Consider the following 11,695-nt stretch of genomic DNA (forward strand, 5'->3'; position numbering starts at 1 on the left):
TTTTGTCCCCGTCCTGCTCCCCCCTCCCCCCTGCACACACAGCAGGGCGACCACAGAGCCCCCCCGGGACCTCTCGTTCCCTGACACTCACCAGGCCGTGCACGTGTTGGAGTAACATGGGAGCCGTGTCCCAAGGATCCAGCTGGCCCCGAGCTGCACGCTGGCTCCCACCTTCCCACCAGTCCTGCGCCTTCCCGGGCCTCCTGGGCCAGGCGAGTCCGCCCCACCTGCAGGCAGCCGCCTGCTGCTCCGTGTCCAGGAGCAGGACGTCCCCAGGGCGGGAGGGGAGAGGAGGGTGACAGGTCCTGGGCGAAGCTCCGGCCAGGACTCCCCTGCTCCAGGTGAGGGCCCTGCAGGTGCCAGGGACCAGCTGCCCACGGGCCAGGTCACCACCTGGGGACTGAAAGGGCTCCGGGGAGGAGAGAGGCCGGGGCTGGGGCTCCCCTCCCTGGACTCTGGGTGAGGGCAGTCCTGGCGCCCACAGCACCTGCCGGCACCTGGTGTGTGAAGGCGGGGCCCGCGGGCCTGTGCGGCCCCCACGCAGCATCCCCTGCGGCCCCTCGCGGGCGTGTACAGGCTGCTCACCGACAGGACCCGGCGCTGGTAGCCAGGCTGACAGGACAGGCTCAGGTGCCCCTGTCTAGACGCCTTCATCACATGACCCCGTCTCACATCTCCCTCCCCCTCTGTTTCCAGGTCTGGCCGTCCATCAGATCGTCACCATCACCGTCTCCCTCATCATGGTCATAGCTGCTCTGATCACAACTCTTGTCTTAAAAAACTGGTAAGGGTCCCGGCCCTTCTTGTCTGGAAATGGAGGCTACGGGGGTCCCCGGGGGGGGGGGAGGGGACGTGCACACAAAAGGGTCCCACTTCTCAACCTGGCGGCAGGCACAGCCCGGGGGACTGTTTCTCTGTGCCAGGCCGGGCCCCCCAGAGCACAGCCCCTGGTTCCGCAGCCCCCATCCTGCAGGCTGGCCGAGAGCCGGCGTCCTGACTCAGGCAGCAGGCGTACCCCTCTGCACCCCTTTCTCCCAGGGCAAGTGCCTTTGGGTTGCCCCCTGGGGCGCATCCCTTTTTCTTTTTCTTTCTTTCTTTCTTTTTTAATATATGGAGAGGGATAGAAAGATAGAAACATTGATAAGAGAGAAGCATCAATACGAGAGGAATGTCATCGATCAGCTGCCTCCTGCACGCCGCCTGCTGGGGATCGAGCCTGCAACCTGGGCACGTGCCCTGACTGGGAATCGGACCCGTGACTTCTTGGTTTATGGGTTGATGATCAACCACTGCGTCACACCGACTGGGCCCCTGTCAGCCTGGCAGCGGCTGCGCCTGGCCCTCGCTGGCCCCCGGCCTCGCTGGCACTGGCTGCCCCGGGCGCCCGGTGCCGGCCCAGCCTCCTCCCCCGCTTCCTGCCTCCGCGAGCTGCCCGCGTCTGTGAGTCAGGTGACTGCTGTGCTCCTGGCGCCTGTCTCTGCCTATTTCCTCCTGGAAATTGGCCTATTTTGAGGTTGGCCTCGCCGTGTACACACACCTGCTACCCCCTGGGAAAAGCGGGAGCTGCCGGGTGACCCCTGTCTGCCTGCAGCCACTCCCGCAGCAAACGTGGCTCCTTCTGGCATCAAAGCTCAGACTCCCTCGCAGAGTAATTCGCCCAAATGCTCCCCCGCTGCCCGCAGAGCTGGCAGGGCATCCACACGCGGAAGTAGCTAGAAAGCTGGTTTTCAGGTCAGTAAAGGCGGACAGGGGGGCACAGGGGGGTCAGCGAAGGCGGACAGTGGGGCACAGGGGGGTCAGTGAAGGCAGATGGAGGGGCACGGGGGGTCAGAGAAGGCGGACAGGGGGGCACAGGGGGGTCAGCGAAGATGGACAGGGACACAGGGGGTTCAGCAAAGACAGATGGGGAGGCACAGGGCTGGAAAGGACCTCCCACAGGCCAGCGAGGCCCGGGCACCGCCCCCCCGCCCGCCCCTCGCCGCCTACGGCCAGTTTCCCGGGGCAGAGGACGAGGCCAGCACTCAGCTTCCAGCGGCGCCCTGGGCAGGGGCGGGCCACACGGTGCCTGGCCCCCCAGTCCCGCCGACCGTCCTGATGAAGGATGGCCCTCCCCCCAGGGGACAGCGATTGTGACCCGCTGGGTGACAGGCCGCCAGCTTCCTCTTGGTTTCCCCACACGCTTGGGTTTGCAGCGAACCCTCAAAAAGCCCTCAGGGAAGACGACCCAGAGGGATGAGTGGGTTCCGTGACCTTGGGGACGGGGGAGGGGGGTTTCCAGGCCAGCAGGCAGGAGGCCTCTCCCAGGGGAGCCGGGCAGGGGGACACCTGACTCAGGAGCCTGGGCACACGACCCCCTTGCAGCCCCTCATTGGGCATCAGCGCTGAGTATAGAGGGGAGGAGAGGGCAAGGGCACTGGTGCCCCACGGAGGTCCCCCAAAGTGGGGCTCCCCAAATTCCCTCCTCGCCACCCTCCTCCATGGGGACGGAAGTTCCACCCGTCCTGCTGGTGAGCCCGCCAGAGGGACATCCAGGGACAGGGACGGGTCTGACTGTCACTTCCCCAGATCCCTCGGCCCACAGGGTTGGGTCCCTGTGTTCATTTCGGGCGGCATCTGGAAGCTTCCATGGTCCGGAGGAATGGGAACTGTGGCGGGCCTCCTGGGCGGGCAGGACAGTTCCCGCCACAGATCCGGTCACGGTGAAGGAATGAAGGACGGTCCAGTCTTATTCCCACCTCGTGGGCATGGCAGGGGGGCCGACGCCCCACTTGTCCCCAAAGAGAAGGACGTAGTCCCATCCGAAACACGTGACCAGGCCCGGATGAGCACCAAGGATTCCCCGTGAGGACCCACCGTTTCCATCTCGTCGCGGCGTTCCTGGGGAAACTGAGTCAGCACAACGGTCGGGATGACCTTCTTTGGCCAAACAAGGGCTCCGCTCTGGGATAAGAAAGCCCAACCCTCACCCCCTGGCCCTCCCTGCAAAAGCGGACACATTTTTAAAAAAATATGTTTTTATTGATGTCAGAGAGGAAGGGAGAGGGAGAGAGAAACATCAATGGCGAGAGAGAATCATGGATCGGCTGCCTCCTGCACGCCCCCCACTGGGGATCGAGCCCACAACCCAGGCAGATGCCCTTGACCGGAATCGAACCAGGGACCCTTCAGTCCGTAGGCAGATGCTCTATCTACTGAGCCAGACTGGCTAGAGCGATATTGGACACATTCAAAATTCAAATTTTATTGTTAAAAAGTGCTGATGGCTGGATTGTGGTCGATCTCCCGGAGGCTGGGAGTCCCCGTTGAGCAGTGATGGAGTCCAAGGTGGGTGGCTGGGGGCTGGAGTGGCTCTGTGTCCGCCCGGCCCACACCCCACGTCTGCCCCCAGCTGCGCGCAGAGCGGGCACCCCCGCAGGAACGGCCGCCCGCGGAAGATGGACCAGCAGGAGGAGAGCTGCCAGAACCTGACGGACTTCCCGCCGGCGCGGGTGCCCAGCAGCCTGGACATCTTCACGGCCTACAGCGAGGGCCTGCAGTGCTCCCACGAGTGCGTGCGCGCCTCCGTGCCCACCTACGCCGACGAGACGCTGCGCTCCGTGGGCGAGTACAAGTCCACCTTCAACGGGAACCGGTGAGCTGCCGCTGCGGGCCCCTGGCGCACAGGATGGTCGCGGGGCTGCGGACCGGGGTGGGGGGTACCCTTCACCTGGGTCTGAGGGTCCGAGCAAACGCAAGGGCCTTCCCCCACCCAGAGAGAGGCCGCCGCCGCTGCCAGAAGCCGCCCGACCTGCCCTGGGCAGTGGCGAATGTCTTGCCCCCTCGGTGCTCCTTCTCGCCTCTGTGTCCTGGAGCGGGCGTCGCTGCACCCCCCAGCTCCAAGCCAGCTTTGTAGCCCCCAGTGCCAGCCTTCCCGATGGGTCCCCCCCCCCTCCCAGTCAGTGTCTCTGACCCGCATCCATAAAGTGTTCGCAGCGAATCGAGCAAAACCATGGGATCCCAGCCGGACTCCAGCCATGTTCTTATTAACCAGGAGCGATCCCTGAGCGCGCACGGCCCTAACGCACGCTGGGCGCCCTCCAGCACCTGAGTCAGCGGCCAGTGCGTCCGGAATTACATTAAACCATCAATAAGCTACTTTCTAAAAGCGGCCGCACACTCAGGCCTCATTTTATAAATTAAAAAAAGTCCTGCACCAGCTTAATTTGAGGAGGAATTGGGTAGGAAGGCAGGTGGATTTGGGGGTCCCTGTCAGTGCAGGACGGCAGCTGGCGACCCTGCCCAAGGCACCCCAGAACCAGTTGGGGAGATGGGGTGACTTCAGCTGGAGGGCCTGTGGCTGACGCAGCCTGTCCCTGGAGGAACCAGCGGCTGCTCCCCGTTGCGCGTCCACACTGTGTGTGAGATGCCCCATTCCCAGAGGGGCGGCCTCAGGACCGACCTCCCCATCACCACCTGTTACACTCGAGGACACTGGCAAGCTCAGGGGCCACCCCCAGTCCACGGAGGGCCGGCTCCCAGGACTTGGCGGAAGGATTTTCACGCCATTTCACTGACCGTGCCACCACTTTGGACAGGAACCCCGCCAGCCAGCGCCCCAGCCTCGGGGGCGGGCGGGGGACGGTGATGGGGCCTGTTTCACTTTGTTCCCCAGCTCTGCCCCTGTGTCGAGCAGGGTGGCACGGGCAGGGTGTCCACGGGCAGGGTGTCCACGGGCAGGGTGTCCACGGGCAGGGTGTTCTCAGGCAGGGTGTCCACGGGCAGGGTGTCCACGGGCAGGGTGTCCACGGGCAGGGTGTTCTCAGGCAGGGTGTCCACGGGCAGGTTGTCCACGGGCAGGGTGTCCACGGGCAGGGTGTTCTCGGGCAGGGTGTCCACAGGCAGGGTGTCCACGGGCAGGGTGTTCTCGGGCAGGGTGTCCACGGGCAGGGTGTCCACGGGCAGGGTGTTCTCGGGCAGGGTGTTCACGGGCAGGGTGTCCACGGGTAGGGTGTCCACGGGCAGGGTGTCCACGGGCAGGTTGTCCACGGGTAGGGTGTCCACGGGCAGGTTGTCCACGGGCAGGGTGTCCACGGGCAGGGTGTCCACAGAGAGGGTGGCACGGGCAGGGTGGCACGGGCAGGGTGGCACGGTGGGCATGCTCGCAACCTGGCGAGGGACCGTGGGTGGAAAGGTGCTTGCTATTCGGTGGAAGGTGAAGCTCCACCGGCCCTCGCTGACCTGGGAGGTGGCAGCTTTGTCTGGAAGGTGTCGGATAGGGGTGCCATTTCAGGAGCCAGGCCTGCCCGCCCCTCGGTGTGTGGTAAACCTGTCCCATCCTGTCCTCGCGGGCAGCGACCCGCGCTCTGTGCCTGTCCTGGGACCCAAGCGCTGAATTCCGGAGGTGGCCCCGGGGCCCGAGCCCCCCGCCTCCCCACCACCGTGCTCCCAGGACAGTCCCCAGGCCCTGGGCCCTCCAAGGCCGTCCAGGGTGGAAGGGGCGTCAGCCACAGGAGGCGGGCCCGCTGGGCCTGTGGGCCTGGACCAGCCGTGCCAGCCGTGCCTTCCTGTCGCCTCAGGCCCTCCTCTTCGGATCGGCACCTCATTCCTGTGGCCTTCGTGTCTGAGAAGTGGTTCGAGATCTCCTGCTGACTGGCGAAGCCTTTTTTACCTCCTGGGGGCAGGGCGGATGCCGTGTGTCTGTGTCACGGTAGGTCCCTTTCTCCCTCTGCCTCTCCCTCCCCACCCGTCCTCGCTCTGGGGGCCCCTCCCGCCGGGGTCACCCTGGGCGGAGCTGCGGTGTGTGACCTTTCTGAGCCGCCCGCAGGCCTGGGCTGTGGGCTCCCCGCCGCCCGGGTGAGAAACGCCCCACATCCCCGTGTGTGTGTGTGTGTGTGGGGGGGGGGGGGGCAGGGGGAGGGATGGTGACTCAGGCACCCTGACCCCGCACCGGAGCTGTTTCTGTCCGTGTCCGTCCCGCCCCACGGAGGCCACCGCGGCCTGGCCTGCAGGGGCGGGGACAGCAGCGCTGGTGCCTGATCCCTGGATGGGCAGCCCCGAGGGCAGCGGCCAAGCGGGCGGGCACCGCCATCCATCGCACGCCCCTACCTGGGGGGGGGGGGGGACGCAGAGCACAATTATAACCCAACTTCGAGACACAGAAACGAGAGCAGGAGGAAGAGGGCAGAGAGAGACAGGGAAGCGTTGAGGCGGCTGCTGATTAGAGCCGGGCCCTGGCAGCCAGGGGCTTCCCGCGCCAGGCGGCGGGAGCGTTTGCTTCGCCCTCGGTGAGATTAACGCTAATGCAGGTGGGAAATGGTTCCTTCTGGGCTGGGCCTCGCCCCAGGGCTGCGGGTCCTGCCAGCGCAGTCACAGCGCAGCCCCGGGCGTGGGCTTTTTAAGTCTGTCTCCCCCCTTGGAGGCTGGGTGTCCTGAGGGTCCCCGCTTTGCTCATCCTCAGGGAGCCGCCTTCCCTCCCAAGGCCAGGCAGGTCCTCCCGCGGGCAGGGCCCCCGCTGCCCTGGCGGTGGAGGAGATTTGAGGGTGTTTTCCTTTCTCTGCTCACCTTCTGGTGTGGCCACTGCCGGGGCAGAGCGGTTGTCAGGGGGTGCAGGACCCAGGCAGAGAGGTGCTCCCCGGGCCCTCGGGGACCCTGGGGGACCCTCGGGGACGGGGCTGGCGGCCTTCAGCTGGAGCCCGGGGAGCCAGCAGCTCTCAGCAGCCTGGCAGGATTGCTCTGTCCCGAGGCCCGTCCTAATGAATAGTGTGTTTGCTCCAAATTAAATCCCAGCCCTCGCTCCCTGTCCCGACGCCAGCATGACCTGCTCAGCTCGACTTTCAGCCAACGGGCAGGGATGTGTAATGAGATTAGCACGGAGAGTGAGCCTCCCCCTCAATGCCTTGGCTGAGCCCGGGCACACGTGGGCAGGATTGTGTTCTGTCCCCGGGTTCAAGGCCGGATGGGCACGGCACGGCCCAGCCCTCAAATGCCTGCACCTTTGTCTGCCTCAGTGGACACCTCCATGGGGCCCCGGGAGCTCCCGTGGCTGCAGCCAGACCTGCCGCGGGGCCTCGCTCAGGAACAGGGGGTCCCGCCTGTCCCGGGACCACCTCCGTGGGCTGCCTGCTGGGGCCAGCAGCTCTGCAGGGATTTTTAAAGGTTTCCAAATGCAACCAGAGCATAAGACTCTGAGCTGGGAGGCTGGCCCCACACACACAGGATCCGGCCAGCAGCCACGCACCGGAGCACGCACACCTTTGCCTGCAGGTAGCGCCCCCACGGGGACAGTTCCCTAACACGGGCGTTTGAATGGCAGCTCACGGGAGCGCTCTTTCCGTCGTCTGCGAACTCACTTCGTCCTCCCAGGGTCCCCTCCCAGACTGGGAAAGAGAGGCACGAGGTTATGTGACTCGCCGAGGTCAGTCAGGCGGTAGGGGGAGGGGCAGATCACCCCAGGCCCCCAGGCGGCAAGGTGTCTGGACCCCACTCTCCGACGGTGCCTGAGGAGCTATTTCGGGAGCACCCTGTTTACAGGACGGGACCCCCTGTCCGGAGACCTCCCCTCGCTCACTGTGGACGCAGGTAGGTGAGGCGAGAAGTGCCCCCCGGACTTGCAGGGCGCCAGCCCCCCTCGGCCTCCAGCCAGCGGCAGGAAGCAGCGCTCTGTCCGGCCACCTCCCGTCCCCGTGGACGAGGCCCTGATGGACGCTTAGGATTCCTGGCCGGGTGTCGGGAGCCGTTTATCACCCGCCGGGAGCAGCACATTCGGGAGCGAGCGTCCTGATTCTCGTAATGAATGCCTGGACACGAGCCTCAGGCGGGGGTCACCGGGAAGACGGCTCAGATTTACTGGGGTGCCGGTTACCCCTTAAATAAATACCGATTAATGTGAAAGCGTTTAATTAGGGCCTGAGAGCCAGCGGAGGTGTTTGTCTACGGCCTCGCAGCGGAACCTCTGCAAATGCATTTTTTATGACGACGGACAGCTTGTCACCACCCCTCTGTCTGCTCCCGCGAACCCACTGGCACGTCGGGGACCCAGGCGTGGCTAAGTGCGCCTCCCGCCGGCGGGTGGTCGGCGATGCGCCAGAGGTGGACACGGGCCCCCAGCCCGGGCAGCGTCGCCGTGTCCCCGGGTTCGGCCTCGGAAATGAGCCCACAGACCCTGGCCCAGACCGGCTCCCCAACGACCCAGCTCATCCGTGTGCCGGGCAGGACGCAAGGACGCCGCGGTCTTCCCTGCTCCCAGGACAGCGGCCTCGGGCACACGCCCGGGTGGCTCTTGGGCTCTCGTTTCCTGTCACTTTTCATACAAGTCAACTTCAGCGCCCAGACCTTTCCATTCGCCGAGGCCGCAACCTCCCAGATGGAGCCCGAGATGTGACAGCGGCCCCCGGCCGGAGCCCAGGGGACATCCATCTTGGGGTTATTACTTTCAAAACCACTGGAGCCCGAACTAATCAGAAACAGGAGAGCACCTGAGCCTGGCCGCTCTGTCCCCCAAACACAGGCAGGCCGGCAGCCTCTGTCCGTCGGAGGAACAACATTCTCTACGCGAGAGCCCAGGACCAGGGGCCAGCGCCCAGCGGAGCTCGGTGGGAAGCAGCCCGGCCCGGGGTGGGGGCGGGCGCCCTGTGACCCCTCTGAGGAGCCCTGCCCCTCCTGGCTGGGAGCTGAACCGGCTTGTCCACTGCTTCCTGTGAACGTGGGCCCGGGCCCACTTCCTGCCTGGGGTTCCCCGGTGTGCCCGGGGCCGCGGGGCACCGTCCTGTCCTGAGGACACGGGGCGGCCGTCAGCCGGGCAGCACAGGGACGGGGCTGGGTCGCCGTGGCCCAGGGCGTCTGTGAGGACCCCCCCGCCCTCCGCCCGCTGCCATGTAATCGCCTCTTGTTTTCTTTCCACACAGGATCCCGTGGGTGAACCTGTAAAAAACTCAACTACACTTACAAACCTAAAACTACACTATGTGAGGGAGGCTCGCCGCACTCCCACCGCTGTGTGCCGGCGGGGACTCGGAGCAGGACGCTAGAGGCCAAATATATTTTTATAGAGAAGCTCGCGCCTACGGGGCTGCCCTCCCCCAGCGCCAGAGGACGAGGGGAGCACACCAGACGGACCGGAGGCCGAGGCAGCAGGCCCAGCGCAGAAGCGGACGCCCCCGGGGAGGCGGGCGCTGTCCACGCTTCTGACTGTGCCAACAATACCGTTATGTGCCATGCAGGACCCGAGGGACCTGGTGAACCGCCGAGCCACGCACGCCCGCGTGGGAATCTCACGGGAAGCAGGGCTGGGCATCCCTTCCGCAGAGTCACTGTTTCTGGGGAATATCGATGTATATAAATATATAAACACACACACACACTTTTTTGTACTGTAGCAATTTTTGAATATCTTCGATGTTCCTTTTTAAAAAAAAAAAAGTGTTATCGGTCACCAAACCCGACTGATGTGACATGCTTAGTACGGACGGAATACACTGGTGTTTTCTACCTTGCAGACGCACACGCGCACACACTACACGCCGGCTCGCACACACGCACACACCCCCACACACAAACGTATACGCGCACATATATATATGCATATACTGGACACGCAGTCCGAGTGGGCATATTTCTTCGGGAGGGTCCTGGTCCCTCATTGCCACCCGTCCTGGGGGACCGCCTCCTCGACCCACAGACCCTCCAATGGCGCGTCCCCCGTTTGCAAGTGTTGGGTGAGAGGCGCCAGGCATGTGGCGCGTTCCTCGGGCCGGATGAAGAAGGCGTGGTTTTATATACATACCCCTATATATACATATATGTACGCACACACGTCATGTTACCGTTTTTTACCTGACTGTTGGAAGAAGCCACTAAGCCATGTGGGTATTTATGTAGCAGCTGCTCGCCCTGGGCCCGGGCGCCATCGGGCGGGGGCGGGGTCTTGGCCATCTTCGTGTTATCCAAGCGTAGATCGAATTAAAGACATTTTCCAGTTCCAACAAGTAGAGGACTGAATCCTTATCACATGTGTGTGTGCGTACGTACGTCGGCGCAGAGCTGGGAAAGTGAGGCGGCCCAGTTTGTTGGAAAACGAGATGAATTCCCTGTGGGTGGGGCCCGGCTGCTCCCACGCGAGCCACGCCCTGGCGTGCTCTGTCCCCGCACACTCGTGGGCAGAGGTTGCCGGCTCTTGCTTGAGCCCCAGGGTGACCTTGAATCTTGTGGGAAGGCTGGAGCAAACAGTGTCTGTGGGTTCCCGCTGGCCAAGATGTGTGTGTTGCCGTCAACGATTCCCCCGTGTGGCTTCCCCGTGGAAATGGGGCCCCACGCCGGAGCCTCGTCACGATCCCAACCCACAGTCTATCCCACCCTCCAAACCCCACCCATGAAGGTGCCCGTACCCCGCTTGCTGCCGTAGGGGGCGCTGTGGGAGATGGCCGCCATCGGAGGACCTCCTCCATGAGAGAACTTGCCCTTCCAGGGGGCCCAGATCCTGAGTGTGTCTGTGAGAGAGTGTGGGTGTATGTGTGTGTGCGTGTGTGTGTGTGTGTGTGAGTGTGCGTGCGTGTGTGTGTCTCTGTGTGTGTGTGTCTGTGTGTGTCTGTGTGAGTGTGTGTATGTGTGTGCGTGTGAGTGTGTGTGTGTCTGTGTGAGTGCGTGTGTGTATGTGTGTGTGCGCGCATGCGCGTGTGTGTCTTGTGTGTGTGTGTCTGTGTGAGTGTGTCTGTGTGTGTGCGTGTGTGTGCGTGCGTGCGTGTGTGTCTCTGTGTGTGCGTGTGTCTGTGTGTGTGTGTCTGTGTGTGTGTGTGAGTGTGTGTGTGTGTGTCTCTGTGTGTGTGTGTGTCTGTGTGTCTGTGTGAGTGTGTGTGTGGCTTGTCTCCTGTAAATGGCCCCCGTGCAAATGGATTTCACCAGGAGGGCGCGCACCAATCTGGGTAAAAGGGTGGAGACCAGGCCGACCGTGACCTCGCGCCCACTCACTAGCTGGGCTGGTGGCACCCTGATGCCTCCGGGGCCCCGCGCCTCCCTCTGACACACCTCGGTAAGTGCCGGCCATGGTCCCTTGCCCACCGGAGGCCCTGACGCTTGCAGAACAGCTGGCCTGGCTCCGGGGAGCCCTCGGCCGTGTGGTCACGCCCACGTCTAGGCTTAGCCCCTTGTAAACTCATGCACCTGCTGTCCTTGTTACCTGATTGGAATACGGTGCAAACCCTTTTGTTTACAAGCTCCGAGTGCTAAGGGGGAGGCGCTTCCTGACCCTGTGCCATGGGCTCAGACCCCAGAGCGGGTCGTCCAGACGGTGGTTCTGCTGTTTGGTCTAATTAACATATTAGCTCTTTATTATGTAGGACTAGAGGCCCGGTGTATGAAATTCATGCACGGGGCGGAGCGGGGAGTGGTCTCCTCAGCCCAGCCTGCACCCTCTCCAATCCAGGACCCCTTTGGGGGATGTTTAACTGCCTGTTTATGCCCAATCGGACCTAAACAGGCAGTTGGACATCCCTCTCACAATCCTGGACCACTGGCTCCTAATCGGTCACCTGCTTGCCTGCCTGGTCACCCCTAACTGCCCCCCCTCACTGGCCTGATCGCCTCCACTGCCCCCCTGCTGGCTTGGTCGCCCCCAACTGCCCCCCACTGCTAGCCAGGTCTCCCCCAACTACCCCTTCCCTGCTGTACTGGTTTCCCCCAACTGCTCCCCTGCTGGCCTGGTTGCCCCCAAATGCCCCCCGTG

At 63.8% G+C, this 11,695-nt stretch overlaps 1 protein-coding gene across 1 annotated transcript in view; it reads left to right on the top strand.

Annotated features, from left to right (window-relative positions):
- Nucleotides 1–9,957, top strand: part of AJAP1 (adherens junctions associated protein 1) — a 78,998-nt gene extending 69,041 nt beyond the window's left edge. The window contains exons 3-6 of the mRNA XM_081085243.1: nucleotides 697–784; nucleotides 3,389–3,631; nucleotides 5,556–5,686; nucleotides 8,883–9,957. Coding sequence (XP_080941369.1) covers nucleotides 697–784; nucleotides 3,389–3,631; nucleotides 5,556–5,628 — 404 coding nt within the window. The 3' untranslated portion in view covers nucleotides 5,629–5,686; nucleotides 8,883–9,957. The remainder of the gene's footprint in view (nucleotides 1–696; nucleotides 785–3,388; nucleotides 3,632–5,555; nucleotides 5,687–8,882) is intronic.
- Nucleotides 9,958–11,695: the final 1,738 nt, after the last annotated feature.

This window comes from Myotis nattereri (genome assembly GCF_964212035.1).
Source record: "Myotis nattereri genome assembly, chromosome: 3".
NCBI classification, from domain to species: domain Eukaryota; kingdom Metazoa; phylum Chordata; class Mammalia; order Chiroptera; family Vespertilionidae; genus Myotis; species Myotis nattereri.